The 14847-nt window shown below is 42.9% G+C and overlaps 1 protein-coding gene across 1 annotated transcript in view; it reads left to right on the top strand.

Moving 5' to 3' along the window:
- Positions 1-14495, top strand: part of ntf3 (neurotrophin 3) — a 49308-nt gene extending 34813 nt beyond the window's left edge. Inside the window, exon 2 of the mRNA XM_084049854.1 lies at positions 13458-14495. Coding sequence (XP_083905980.1) covers positions 13458-14312 — 855 coding nt within the window. The 3' untranslated portion in view covers positions 14313-14495. The remainder of the gene's footprint in view (positions 1-13457) is intronic.
- Positions 14496-14847: the final 352 nt, after the last annotated feature.

Below are 14847 nucleotides of genomic sequence, written 5' to 3'. Positions count from 1 at the left end.
AGAAGGTGGGGTCCTGAGAGGCTTCCCACCCTGGAGAACAGACTTTCAACAACACAAAACTGCCTTTGTTTCCATGAGTAGTGAAATCGTTTTGTTTAATTTGACTTAAGACGGAGACCTGTCGCGGCAGAGTAATTTTCGGTCTATGAGCAGAGCAGCGCGCCCAGGGCTAGACTCAGACCACCCGGCTCACGAGCGCAACTTTTCTAATAGCAAATAATGAAGTGGTTATATTGTGAAGATTTATGAACCTAGTTTGATTTCATCCACGGTCCCTTTCCTTTGCAGGAAGGGACATTGAGGGGAAATGTGTAAGCTGAATTAATAATAAATAGCCCAAATAAAAATGTATTGTATTATATGTGCATTTGAGGTGATGGTAGGATTTCTAGAGGTACCGGAGCGCAAGAGGGAGGTTCCGGAGCCGAGCTGGGTTATGTTTTTCAGAAAACTGTTAGGATTTAGAGGACATTTGTAGAATCCCCAGAAGAAAACATTTTTTTAAGAATATATATATTCAAAGATTTGCACACACTTTTTTTTTCTTTTTTCTCAAAAATAGCAGATCTACAAGCTTGTAGCAAGGCACTCAGCTATTTTGGAATATCCAAAGAAATCTAAAATGACAGAGATGCGTTCCCGTATTGAATGGGTTCATTCATTCATTCACTAGCGCCGTGATTCCAACAGGCCAGCCTGCATGCTGCTGTTACTATACTGCTGAGGAAATGCCTGCTGTGTGTCCCTGGTAAGTCTGGAGGACACAGAGGCAGATTAGCCCAAAGCAATCCCTGAGGAGTTAAGAGATCAGAGGGCATAAGCCTTAAGCCCCGCTCATGCTTCAGCGTACGGAGGCGCCGCGCGTCGAAAACAGACGACCTGCAAGCTCACAACATGTCGTGGACACGGCGTGCCGTGAGCTTGCAGATCGTCTGTTTTCAGCGCGCGACGCCGTCGTACCAAAGAGCATACATTCCGAATTATAGGCTCTCATTTGTGGATGCGTTTGTTCGTGTGTGTGGTATATGTAAGTGTACATTATGTACTGTGTGTGTGTGTGTGTGTGTGTGTGTGTGTGTGTGTGTGTGTGTGTGTGTGTGTGTGTGTGTGCTGTCTTAAGGTCCGTGTGAACACACGCTTGTGGCAGATTAACACGTTGAACATACAGTTGAGGTGAGACGAGGTCCACGGCAGCTACGCAACAACTGTCTTTCTGTCCAGGTAATGATAACACTGCCGTTGAACAAAAACAAGTGCAGACAAGTGCAGAGACAGACGGACAAACGGACGGAATCAGCTACCTCATTCGTAGAGAGGGAGAGCAAGGAAAAAAACTAAAAAGAAATGTGTCAAAAGAATGATCTAAGATATGGTATATACATATACAGTATAGCATAACAAAGCAGCAAGCATGTGTGCATGAGGTTAGACATATTATGGTGTTTATGGTTTACAGTGGGGCGAGAAGACAGTGATGAATGGCCGAGCAGCACAGACAAGAATAAGGGACAGAAAAGCAAATGAGTGAGGATAAACATAACCAGACAGGTGGGTGAAAGGGGCAGATGAAGGGAGGGAGGGAGGGAGAGATAACGTGTGAATAAGAGCAGGGGTGGCGAGAGAAGGTCTGACATGGAGGATCAACGGGCAGGGTTTATTACAGAGTCCCAGGACCTGGTCCTTGACCTAATAGACCTTCAGTCTCACAAGCTGAGACATATTGATGGAGGGGTGTGGAGGTTTGTTGAGGTCAGAGAGACAGACAGACAGACAGACAGACTATACAATCAGGGACAGAAAGAGTGCAACCTTTAAGCCATTAAGACCGGGAACGCATCTGTGTCATTTTAGATTTTAGCCATAACCATTATTTATTTATTTTTTTGGAAAAATCTTGAACATTCGTGCAAATATTTTAATATTTTTTTAAAGGGAACATTTTTGACTCAAATCTTTGGGGGTCCCTGGAACAAAATATTTTTAGATTTGGGGGTCCTTAACATGAAAAAGTTTGAGAACTTATAGAAACATATACGGTTTTCAGAAAAGTGTTTTAGAAGACATTTGTAGATGCGTTCCCAGATTGAATGGGTTAAATCAGTATGAGTGTTCTATCTCTCGAAACACAAAAGGGCACATTGTCAAGCATCAGTGCTTCTAGTAAACAGTTTGTGTGAACAATTTGTGATTACCCTAATAAACATCACAGCCTCTATTCATGCTTTGAATCTGCAGTCATCTGAATTTGACCAAAGTGTTATTATCTCTGCCAGGCCGAAGGCAGGTGGGAGATTATGTTTGTGCCCCAGTGTGTGCGTGCGCACGCTCCAAAATGGCCTCGAAGTACTGACGTCATATTGATGACGACAATCTCGCCCAAATAGATAGAGATAGAGATATGCACCTTTCTAGTGCAGTTGTGTATTTTAATACTAGATTGGTGCCCTTTGCCTACTCTGGGCAAGTGGGGAATTCAACCATCACCTGTTATGCAATACCTGTTGTACTTGTTAATTGTTGTCCCAGACCCCCAGTATGGGAACCACTGCAGTAGACAAGCATACAGACAGACAGACAGACAGACAGACAGACAGACAGACAGACAGACAGACACAGTAGACAGGTACAGTAGACATACATACAGACAGATGCAGTAGGCAGCTACAGTAAACAGGTATGCAGACAGACAGATTAAGGTTGTGGTTGTGTAGACGTGTATAGAGTGGTTGTAATGTGTTGCCTCTAGCCAGTCAGGCAGCTCCACTATTAACCACAATAATCCTTATCCTGGCATCCCTATTTTGGGCAAACTTTCAAAGTAGCAGATCTATAAGCACGGCTTGTTCCTCTATTTGCTAAACAATGTATTATGTATGGCATAAGTGGTTAATACTGATATTCCTCGCACCGTACCAGACAGGGCAAAGAGAGAAATAGATATGACATGCTTCATCTTAGTGTACATGGAACATGTCCAAGCATTTACAGAGTCAAATAAACACTTTAAATGCAGTTTCTCTTAGGTTGTATAAATTAACCCCACAAGGTTGCACAGGTTAACTGAAGTTTAAAGTTTGCATTCCTTCCATGTCAAGTCATTAACTGACATACTGGGCATAAAAAAACTGGCAAACCGCAAACCTTGCTTTCATCTTGCATTTTTCCTTTCTCTACTCCTTTCCCACCTTCTCAACCACCCCCCCCCCCCCCCCCCCCTCACACACACACACACACACACACACACACACACACACACACACACACACGCACACCCACACACACACACACACACACACCCTTTCGCTCTTCCTTCCAAGACCTTCGAGTCATTTCTCCACCCTCCAACCAAACCTCCACAATAAGCCCTAATGAGTGTTGGCAGCCTGCATGGATAAAGAATGAAATATCCTGTCGGTTTACAACAAACTCAGATGGGGTACATCTCTTTTTGTTTAAGACTTGAGACTTACAGTAGTGGACTCGGCCGCATGTGGCCCTGAGCTGTACCACAGTAACACCATCCTCCTATAATTTGACAAAGCTCTGTGAGGGTGGTGTGAGGGTGGCGAGCCCAAATCTCTTCTGCCCGGTTCTCCTCAGTGGCTGGAGCGATTGATCTTAACTTGCAAACAGCCATTCACCATTACCATGTGCATGGAACAGCGAAGCCCGTTTTTCACTTTCCCCAAATGTCAGCTGTTTATTAGCGTTTTTGTGTTCGCTGGCTCCCGGGTTGCCAAATCATGTGCGCATATCCCCCCAGGGTATGGTCTAGTGTGATTAAACCGAGGAAGTACAGCACACACACAGTGAGGGCAGGTTAATAGGAAAGCGTATGAATGAGATCTTGGGTAGAGTTGACCAGAATGTCAGCATCAAGTGTGTAAATCAATATACAGCACAGCAATATACAATCCAGATGAATCATCGATTATGTAAAGTCTGGAAGTACCAAATCAGCTCCCAAATAGAATAGCAGGAAGGACTGCCAAGACCACCAAGATATCGCACCCTACTCTGCCTGGTTGCCGTTTTTTGTGAAGCGCATTTAGGGGTGTGCGATATGATGATTTTAGAGAGATCGTATAGATTGTGATACAGCGGGTGCACATTCTATGGGTCGCAGTTCTATATGCCGCAGGCTGAAAACCCACCTCTTCAGGAAACACTACCCTTCCTCTTCGCCTTGCCTACTTGTTGTAGTTGTACGAACTCTTGTTTTATTGTTGTATTGTTTTATTGGATCTTGTTTAGTCAATACACTTATTTGTTTTAGCTCTTGCTCATTTGATTTTGCCATTTGTCTCATCTGTTTAAGAAAGTAGGTAGCTGATATATTGCACTTTTACCTTAGCGCTAGGTATACTCTTGGTTGCTTGTTTTAGCAGAAAATGCACTTAAGACTTCTGGTGACTAGTAGTTTCGTTCCCTACCTATGTTGTATGCACTTATTGTAAGTCGCTTTGGATAAAAGCGTCTGCTAAATGACTGTAATGTAATGTAATGTAATGTATACCTTAATTTATACTTCTGTAGTACGGTGGTGTCATTCGCCAAAAAGAACAAAGTGTCGCGACTCGACGCGTTGTTAGCTTGAAGATCTATTCGTTTTGCTCACCCATGCTTCCACCAGCCCATCCCCCTTTTAGCAAGCTGTTCTTTGCAGCGCAGCGCACGTTGCACGCAGTAGCAACACTGTACAGACAGACACACACACACACACACAGAGTAGCAAGCAGACAGGCAGACTTTCACACGGGGGAGTTACTTTTTGTTTTGTTATTTGCAAAGTTTGAACAATGTTCGAAGTTCGAACGTCACTCGACATGTGCGCAAGGGGCGTTCCCGTGGCCGATTTGCTATCTTCTGCCACCAGCCTTATCCTTAAAACACCTGTGCTACCTGTTACATTATGCATATGTGTGGTTTGGGCGTTACATTAGTAAAACCAATCAGGTTGACAGATGCCATAGCCTTTGAGAGCAGGCTCTGCAAGAAGAAAGAAAGCGAAGAGTCTGACGTTGATTGCCTTGGAATAAAATCCGATTTGATACAGAGAATTATCACTCACACATTGCTGGTTATGAGAACTTTAAATTACAGCAATCGCTTGTGTTCTGGATTAATCAAACTGAATGGTCTGTGTGGTTATACAAACCACATTTTATTTAAAAAATAAAAAGGGAAGGAAGGAGTCCGTTCTTGTGTTGTGCCTGGTGACCCCTAGGCCGCGTTGTAACACCTGAAGTGTTTGCCGCCACCCTATTCATTTGAAGTACATCCTTACAGTACCTTGATTTGGACTCGACTATTTGTGACCATGGACTTGACTCTGTTTGGAGAGTGGCAGATCATCACTGCAGTAAAGTACTGTAGTTTACAGTGTTGTATGGGCCTATAGCAAGGCAAGGCAAAAAAAAAGGAGGAAAAAAAACATTTTGGCAAAATCACACTGAAGCTCTCCACTGAACCCAAACTAATGAAATGAATTTAGCCTGAGAGGCAGATTATCTAGGTAGGATGACCCAACATACCTATTCACTGGGAGGGGACAGGATGCATGCTGTATCTATAGTATAATAAGCAAGCATAAGTTAAGTTTCTGCGTTTATGTATGTGTGTGACTGTGTGTTTGACCTTGTGTTGTCAAAGTCACACAGATAGGGTAGTGAAGTGAATGTTGGGAGTTTCTTCAGAATATTCAGCAGATTATTGACTTTATATGCCTATGTGTAGGGTATGTCTATGTTGGGTGCTACATTGCCACTGAGTCTTACTTTTGTCATGAAGTGCGTGCGTGCGTGCAATGGTTATATACAGTAGATCAGAGGTTTTCAACTCTTTTCATGCCAAGGACCCCTAAATTGATATACATTTCGCCGTGGACCCCCATTTGAAAATGTTTTGTGCCAGGGACCCCCAGAAGCAAAGATTTCAGTTAATCTTCGCTTTAAAAAATATAAATATTCAAATATATGCACACTTTTTTCAAGGTTTTTCAAAAATAGCAGATCTACAAGCTCATAGCGCGGCACTTATATCTGCTATTTTTGAATAGCCAAAGCTAAGTGGTTAAAAATTATTGTGACGCTATGTTAAGTAATTTCGCTGGGGACCCCCTGGTACTCCCTCAAGGACCACTGGTGGTCCCCGGACCACTGGTTGAAAACCACTGCAGTAGATGGTTTAACTAAGAAAGAAGTAAAAATGAAAGGCCAGATCCACATTGAGTGAATACAGCATTGATCAGAGGTGATTATTATTGACAGTGGCCATGTGAGGTTATTTATCAATAGGCTGCAATCAAGTTTGTAGCCTTGATTGTTGAAATTAAATGTGGTCTTGGTGCAGCGAAAGTAGCATTGCCGTGATGAACACAGATCTTGTCTGCACATCTATCTTGCACAAATGGTAAGAACATGGGGACCGACAATAGATTATTTAAATTGTTTTAAATCCAGGTTTAATTTGTTTATTTCTAGGTTTAATTGTTCACAGTGTATTATTAGGGCTGCAGTCACACATGCGCAAATTGAATAATGTAACTTCCATATTAGGCGAACAAAGAGGCAAATATACATTTGCTTCTGGTAGAAAAGCATCTTCTAGTTGTGTAGTTCAACTTCAATAATGTGTGTGGTTGACCCTACTTGGCTGTCACTGACCGTAGCCTTTGCATGTGTGTCCAACAACCATAACCTCTCAAACAGACTACAAACCAGCAAACTCATTTAACTATGTACATTGACATGCTGCGTGACCATTTCCCCTCAGCAGGCAATGCTCATTTGCCTGCATTCACACGTGTGTGCCTTTTTCAGCGAAGTAATAGCAAAAATAGTCGATCTACAAGCTCACAATGCATCGTGAGATGACGTGTTGTGATACAACTTGCTATAAAATAGTGAAATGAAACTGCATGTGAGTTTTAGCTCTCTGCTAACACACTAGACACCACTATCACGTTCAATTAGTCGGAGTCAGGCAACCAAATGATGAAATAACCAGATTTTCACATGAAAAATGATTAAGCATGGTGGAGCGGCTTCTACACTTTTACTGTGTAAAAGTTCACTGTGAGCTGTGTGGCACAAAAACAGGAGCTTTTCGCTTCTCAAGACATGTATCCTGAAAGGCCATTGCGCAGTTTAAAAATGCTCCCACTCCAAAGCATACAAATAGAAGTCAGTCGTATAATAACAAAGGTAAACTTACGGTATTTCATATTCTGATAGCATCTTTAAAGTACTACACTATGACAGCTACCTGAGGCACCCTACGGTTATCCATGCCTAAACCTGCCCTTCTTTTCTTTATGCGCTTACACTATGTGTACTTCCATTTGGAAGACACGGGTACCACAGAGAGGAAATCATTTTTATTAACCACAAATTCTGGAGCGAACATTCGGTGAAAATAGTCGATCTACAAGCTCACACATTGCAATGCATTTGAGCTTATATATCGGCTATCTTTCTGTGAAGATATTTACTGTAGAGTGAAAACAGGAGGGGGCCTGCTATAGAGCCTTGGGGGACTCTTCCGCAACTCAGTATATATACTGAATGGTTTAAGAGAAGTATGTTGGACAGAGAGGTGGACATTGATTGAACTGACAACATTCTCTTACAGGTGTTGAAAATGCTCAGGGGCTACCTCGAGTACTAATGTTTGTACTGTATACACATGTTTCCCTTAGGGTTTCTGTTAGAATAGTGAAAGTTTGCTAAATGACAGCAAAATGATAAATGGCCTGTAGAAGTCCCATTCATAACTCAGTCCAAGTAGATAAGGCTTTAAAGCTGACACAATAGACAATTCTGAAAGCCTGACAAGTGGGCTTTTAAATAGGCCATCACACAGGCACAACAGTTAAACAGAAAAAGGGGAGTTTGGACAAAGAGGGACTCTGAATTCACTGTAAGCAGTACAATACACAGATAGACAGACTGGCACATTGGACAAGACAGAAAGACGGACGGAAAATTGACATTAGACAGACATGCAGGGAGCCACGCCGGCACTTACAGCAGGGGTGCAGTCCCACAGACAAGCAGAGTGAATATGTAATTAGATTCACCTCGTTGCCTTTGAGACAGCAGGTCTCATAACATCCTGCTAATCTGCAGCACACCATAATATTTTATATTGTTTTATGTTTCACAGACATTAACATCTGTCAGCATCTCCATAAATCTGCTTTATTCTCTCTCTCTCTCTCTCTCTCTCTCTCTCAGCTATTGCTATCAGCTACGTAATTGTAAGCCTAACTCCCCAAATCGTTTATACCAGGGGTACTCAACAGGCGGACCGCGGTCCATGACCGGACCGCGGGACACCGCGTTTTTTTTCCCCCAATAAATTATTTCTATAAAAAGACCAGGAAAATTGTCCCCCCCTCCACACATCACCATGCCCACTCAGCAATTTGCAGCTCACCCACCATCCCATTGTTAGTCTCTTCCAGCCCACTCTCAGATTCATTAATAACAGCCCTGCTTTTTATGGTTGCTGTAGGTAAATGTAATCTCTCTAGCTGAGCAATAAAACATTGTTTCACAGGCCAGGACAACTCATTTATGGGAGGCACTTAACACACACATTTGGTGATAAGTGAAAGCATCCAACTTATATGTGCATTAAGTTGTGAAAAAAAAGTCTAAATAATGTGTTCAAAAGTAGACAATATGGTACAGAATGGCTTTTCAAACCTCGCATCAACTACCCAAATGGGTTGGAAACACTACATCCAGTGGGACCACACAAGATGTTTAACAATTTTGGTTATAAAGGTACAAGCAAAACCCTTTTCAGCCTCCTATTTTATCATTCAATATTTCCTAGTGTTTCCACATGATCCAAATGTTATTACTACTAGTACTACAGTAAGTGAACACTGATACAGTATTAACACCTCAACAAAGTGTTATTATTGTTGTGCTGTCCTTGCAGTACAGTATAGTATGTATTGTAATGTTAGTATATGCGGCTCCAAATGGCCCCTTCACCCTGGCATTATTGCACGGCCGCTTTTCCCCCCACTGAGCTATGTAAGACCCCTTGCACGCCTTGCAAGCATTGCTTTCCTTAACCACTGAAGGCCTATATAGTGGGAAAATAGACATTCTATAAGATCACATGTTCTACAAGGTCGCATGTGACACGGTGTGAGCTTGTAGATCTGCAATTTTCTCTATTTTTGAACAGGGACACCAGGTTGAAAGTGGTTAAAATTCTGAAAGAAAGTTTGAATGAAATCACACAACATTCTTTCTTTAACGGCATAGAGTACAGTGAGGTCATTCAATTGCACTTTCTGACAGGGCACCAGCGCCAGTGCAGCAGAGAGAGAGAGAAAGTTTTATAGACCAGTTTCTAAACCCCAACCTGCATTTATCTTTCTCAGTACTCTGTAAATATATTATTTTTAAAACATTCAATTTCATATGATATAAACGCTTATAGGCGCCCAATTAAAGAGAGTGTGGGCTGCAGTAAATAGAGGGTACCAAGGGCACCGTAACGTGGAAACCCTGAACAGGGCTCGGCAATATATTGATATTATATCATAAAATAAAACAAACAGGGACATGTGTTTAAATGAGGCTGACATGGTTAAAATTGGGTTTGAAGTGCAATGGGTTTGGGGGCGTGTCTGAAAATGAATATCAAATGTCTAAAGATTGAATCAAGCAACTTAAAAACTGCCTGGGGCGCACACAAAAGCCAAGATTAGACGTTAAAATGACCCCAGAAGTGTTTTAAAGTGAAATACCCCTTTAATCCTCTAACTCATGACTATTAGATCCATGTTCATTTCCTGTTACAAAAACCTCCCTTAGGCGTGTACAGTACTGCTCGTCCATCTCAAACTCTGAATCACTTTTTACCTGCCAATTGGGAGCAAGCATGTGGTGCTGAAAACAGATACAGTACAGTAAGTAATTGGTTCTCAAAGTGGGGTCCGGGGACCCCCAGGGGTCCTTGGAGGGGTTCCAGGGGGTCCCCAGCCAAATCGGCCACCGTGGCTATTTAAAAATAGCAGATCTACAAGCTTATACATCTGGGGGTCCCTGGCACAAAACATTTTCAGATGGGAGTCCGAGGCCAAATACATATCAATTTGGGGGTCCTTGACACAAAAAAGTTTGAGAACCAGTGCTGTACAGTAAACAAATACACTAGGCCTCCAACTATGCATTATTTTCTTTTCCGGATAATAGAACAATCGAGAAACTCATTTATGCCTATCTATGAAGATCTCTGTATCCGTCTGTCTGTGTTCCTTTCATGCCCATACATCCCTGATGTCATCAGGGATGAATTATTGATTGCTTTTTATAATTGACTAAATGTATTAGTTTGTTGCACCCCTAAAACACACACAGACAGTGCAGACAGATAAACCACACACGTACAGTACACCTACAGTACTTAATCCACCCATTACATTCCAGGTAGTGAGTCGGCTTCCACAGGAAAGATACAATGCCTTTACAATGTGCACTTGGGTTATTAGGTATTTTATACTTGATGCAACATGTTGTGAACTTGTGGATCTGTTATCTTCAGCGAGTGACACCACTGCACAACTGAGTATGAGTCTTTTATGTTACGACCACGTCACTTGCGGAACATAACTGATTTTGCAATGTGTGTGTGTGTGTGTGTGTGTGTGTGTGTGTGTGTGTGTGTGTGTGTGTGTGTGTGTGTGTGTGTGTGTGTGTGTGTGTGTGTGTTTACTAGAAATGACATGCAAGCACACTCTGTTCCCCACATCATCACATTGCACATAGATAAAGATGACTGAAATGCTGTGATTATTTGTTACTGGAGTTACTGTAATTACTTCTTAATGAGGGACATAAATGCACAGTCACAATGCATTAACGTGTCTAAACCTGAGCAGAAGGGGCCTTCAGGCACTCCTACTGTACATAAAGAGGAAGGAGAAGACATGACATGACTCTGTGATGTGTGAGGACATTATGGCAGCCACAAAAATAAAGAAGTGGAACCAGACCCATGTATCGGTCTGGCTGATATATCGGCCATTGTTTGACTTTCTTGATCACATTGGTACCAGCAATTAATGCAGCCGACGTGTCTCCCTTTTTGGGGTCATGCCTAAGCCTTACGTTCCCTCAGCCCCATGTTCCCCCATTCCAAATGACACCCTATGTTCCCTCAGCCTTATGTCCCCTCAATCCATTACAACAACAACAACACATCATCCAAATTAGGCTAAACCTCAGCATCACAGTAGGCCCTTCCATAATGTGCTGTTGGGGTAAACTGTTGGGGTCCCCTGAAGGACCCTCCCCTGTGTGTGTGTGTGTGTGTGTGTGTGTGTGTGTGTGTGTGTGTGTGTGTGTGTGTGTGTGTGTGTGTGTGTGTGTGTGTGTGTGTGTGTGTGTGTGTGTGTGTGTGTGTGTGTGCGCTCCATACTTTACTCCATACTTATGAAAGTTCATGCCAAGCAATCCCTTGTATCATTAGGGAGAGTTATGAGTCTTTCCTGCCACTCGGTATGTTTTGCATGTAGCAACACATCGATTCTCACAACTTTACTCACTTACACGCATGCGCTCACACACACACACACACACACACACACACACACACACACACACACACACACACACAGTTTTTACATTGTGGTAACAGAGACCAGATCAAAGAATCCCACACTGCCTGTTAACTGACTGAGTCCAATGGAAACACATTACAACACTAAACCACACAAGATTAAGCAAGAGGAAAGGTTTTTACACAAATGTATTTCTCAAAAGTACATTTGCACAGTGGATGTACAGTGAACCAAAACTAATCTGAATATACCACAAATTGATATAACAAGCTAATACCACCCTCAGCTGTCATTTTCAATAAAGTTTAATAGAATCAGTTTTTTGAAGCATTCTATTCTTATTTTGCTGTTGTTTTTTTCTTAAAGGGACAACACCATGAATTTTAACTTTTTCTTCTTTTTTGTGTGTTTTTGGTCTCCCCTACCGCTCTTCTATCCCCCAAAATACCCCAGTTTGAACACTCAGGCTTTCACAGCAAATCTGGGGTTTTCTGTAAATTGGTCTCAAAACAGGCCAAAATGATTTGCACCCTGACGTGACATCATGTGAGGGTACAAATCCCTCCCGTTTTTCTTTTTTCTTTTTTTTACTTTTTCCACACAGAACCAGGAGATAACATGCATACAAACTGGCTCAATAGCGCCCCGTGCCAAACAGGACAATGTGGTATTGCAGGTGAAAGTGCTTTATAAGCCAGAGAGAAGTTAGTTGGAATGAGTATATCTGATTCTTGATTTAGGCTCAAACCTTTTGAAAAAGGTTACAGCTAACAACAACTATCTAAATGACAATGTTGACATTAACAAAAACAAATCTAAATAGCAAGACGTCTACAAGAAACCAACCCATATCTGCATGGTATAGCATCTATCAAAAAGTTGATAACCCGCCATCATATATTTATTCGGTGGAAACCTAGGAGTTAAAGGTTTCATGACATTCAGTTTTACAATACATTAAAAGTCTGTCATGGTCCTTCAAACGTGTATAAAAAGTTTTAACTGAAAATTCTAATCTAGTGAGCCATTGCAGGTGTTTTTCTCTCACATTTCTAAAGCCTTTTCAACTGCAATGAAAAAATAAATCTTTGCCTGCGGGTGTCGCTCTTGAGGGATTTTGCCTGTCAATCATCACCTCTGCTAAAAAAAAGTTAAAATGAATGTCATAGAACCTTTAAAGGTGTAGTGAAATGAAAAATATGTTTTTCACACTTTTAGAGCATATCCGTGGTCATCATATGGGCATACCTAACAATAGATGCCCAAAAAAAAGAAAAAAAAACATTTTTGTGTATTTTTACATCTAAAGTCCCTAAAAAGACAATCTTAATTACTTCCTGTAAACGAAAACGTGCTGCGTGATGACATAATACAGCCTTCACGAATATAAATGAATCTTGATTACATGCACCTGTTTGATTCCCATAGCTGCACGTTCTTCAAACACAGCTGATTTTAATTACAGAGATACTCCGTTTTGAATCTCATTGAAGATGAGTGTATTACTTATTTTAAACTTCATCTGCACACTAAAATATGTATCTGAAAACATTATAGGTTAGAAATAAGCCATGTAGTAGCAAACGTGCTTCACTGGCCGTGTCTGTCTCTCTCACTTGTAAACAAACACTAGCCGTGTGCCAGCACGGCTGAAGCATAGAGGTATAATATGGGCTGAAGTGATTGAGATCCAACGTCCCATAGCCTGAAGGGATGGGACCTTCTGATTGGTTTAGAGTCGTCGAGCCGACGTTTCGGGCTGAACCTTCAAAATGAAATGACCGAAAATGTCACTTCAGTGCGTCTTTAAGATCTTTTAGACCTCTGCCGATAACTAACATTATGCATTTTTTGTCTCCGTCTTCAGATCTTACAGGTGAATCTAGTGATGTCCATCTTGCTGTACGTGATGGTCCTCACGTACCTCTATACCATCCAGGCAACCAACATGGACAGCAGTTACCAGGGGCAACAGCAGCAGCAGCCAAGTCCAGACCCTCTGAACTCCCTCATCATCAAACTGCTTCAAGCCGACCTGACCAGAGGAAGGACCAGGGCCAGCCACCAGGAGGGAAGTCGGACCGCTGAGTCCCGGGACACGTTACCGTCCCTGGGCATGTCCGCCGGCAGCCTGTCCTTCGAGGAGCAGGCGGATCCGGTAGCACGGGGGACGGGTCTCGCAGGTACCAGTCACCAGCCCGTCACCATGTTGAACAATGACCTTCTCAGGCAGCACAAGCGGTACAACTCGCCACGGGTGTTGCTGAGCGACCGCCCCCCTCTTCAGCCTCCACCGCTGTACCTCATGGACGACTTTATGAGCACGGAAGGCGGAGCGGCAGGGAACAAGACGAGGAAGAAGAGGTACGCCGAGCACAAGAGCTACCGGGGCGAGTACTCGGTGTGCGACAGCGAGAGCGAATGGGTGACGGACAAAACCCAGGCGACAGACCTAAAAGGACAGAGGGTCACCGTCCTGAGGCAGATCAGGTCCAGCAACATGCAGGAGGCCAAACAGTACTTTTACGAGACGCGGTGTCGGACCGAGCCCTTCAAGAGCAGCTGCAGGGGCATCGACGACAAGCACTGGAACTCACAGTGCAAGACAGTGCAGACGTACGTGCGTGCGCTCACGCAGGTCCGCAACGCGGTGGGCTGGAGGTGGATACGCATCGACACCTCCTGCGTCTGCGCCTTGTCCAGGAAACATCGCAGGACATAAACACACTACAAACACCAGGCCACGGACACCCGTCTCCCTGAGGAACTTCCCGTTTTCCTGTATGGGATTTTACTTCCTGTCTGCGGGGCTTTGCCCTGGGGGATTGCCCTGGGGGATTTTGTGAAACTGGTGCTGGGGCCATACACTACACCTACTGAAGTGATCAATTCCGGGTCAAATCTTAATCGGTATTTCACACGTCTGCGCAAACTCACAAGTCAACATGGCTTGGAAGACCCCAGTGGACAAGAGGAGGGAGGGTGGGGGGGAAGGAGGGGTGGGATGATGTTTGGGGTGTGTGCATAGGCTATGCGTGTGACCGGAGAGGGGGGGGGGGGTTGTTGTACATATAAATTATTATTTAAATTATATGAAATGCATGTAGTTAATACATGTCTATCTATCTATCTATCTCTCTATATATGATGTATGAATATATTTGTGTTATTTATTGAAAAGAAGTCTTCATCAAAGGTTAAAAGAAATCTATAAAAAAGGAAAGAAAGAACCCATGGACTCATTTTGAGACTATAAT

This window comes from Gymnoscopelus microlampas (assembly GCF_963454915.1).
Source record: "Gymnoscopelus microlampas genome assembly, chromosome: 23".
Lineage (NCBI taxonomy): Eukaryota > Metazoa > Chordata > Actinopteri > Myctophiformes > Myctophidae > Gymnoscopelus > Gymnoscopelus microlampas.
The sequence above is the reverse complement of the archived record's forward strand: the minus strand, read 5'-3'. Positions and strand labels throughout refer to the sequence as shown.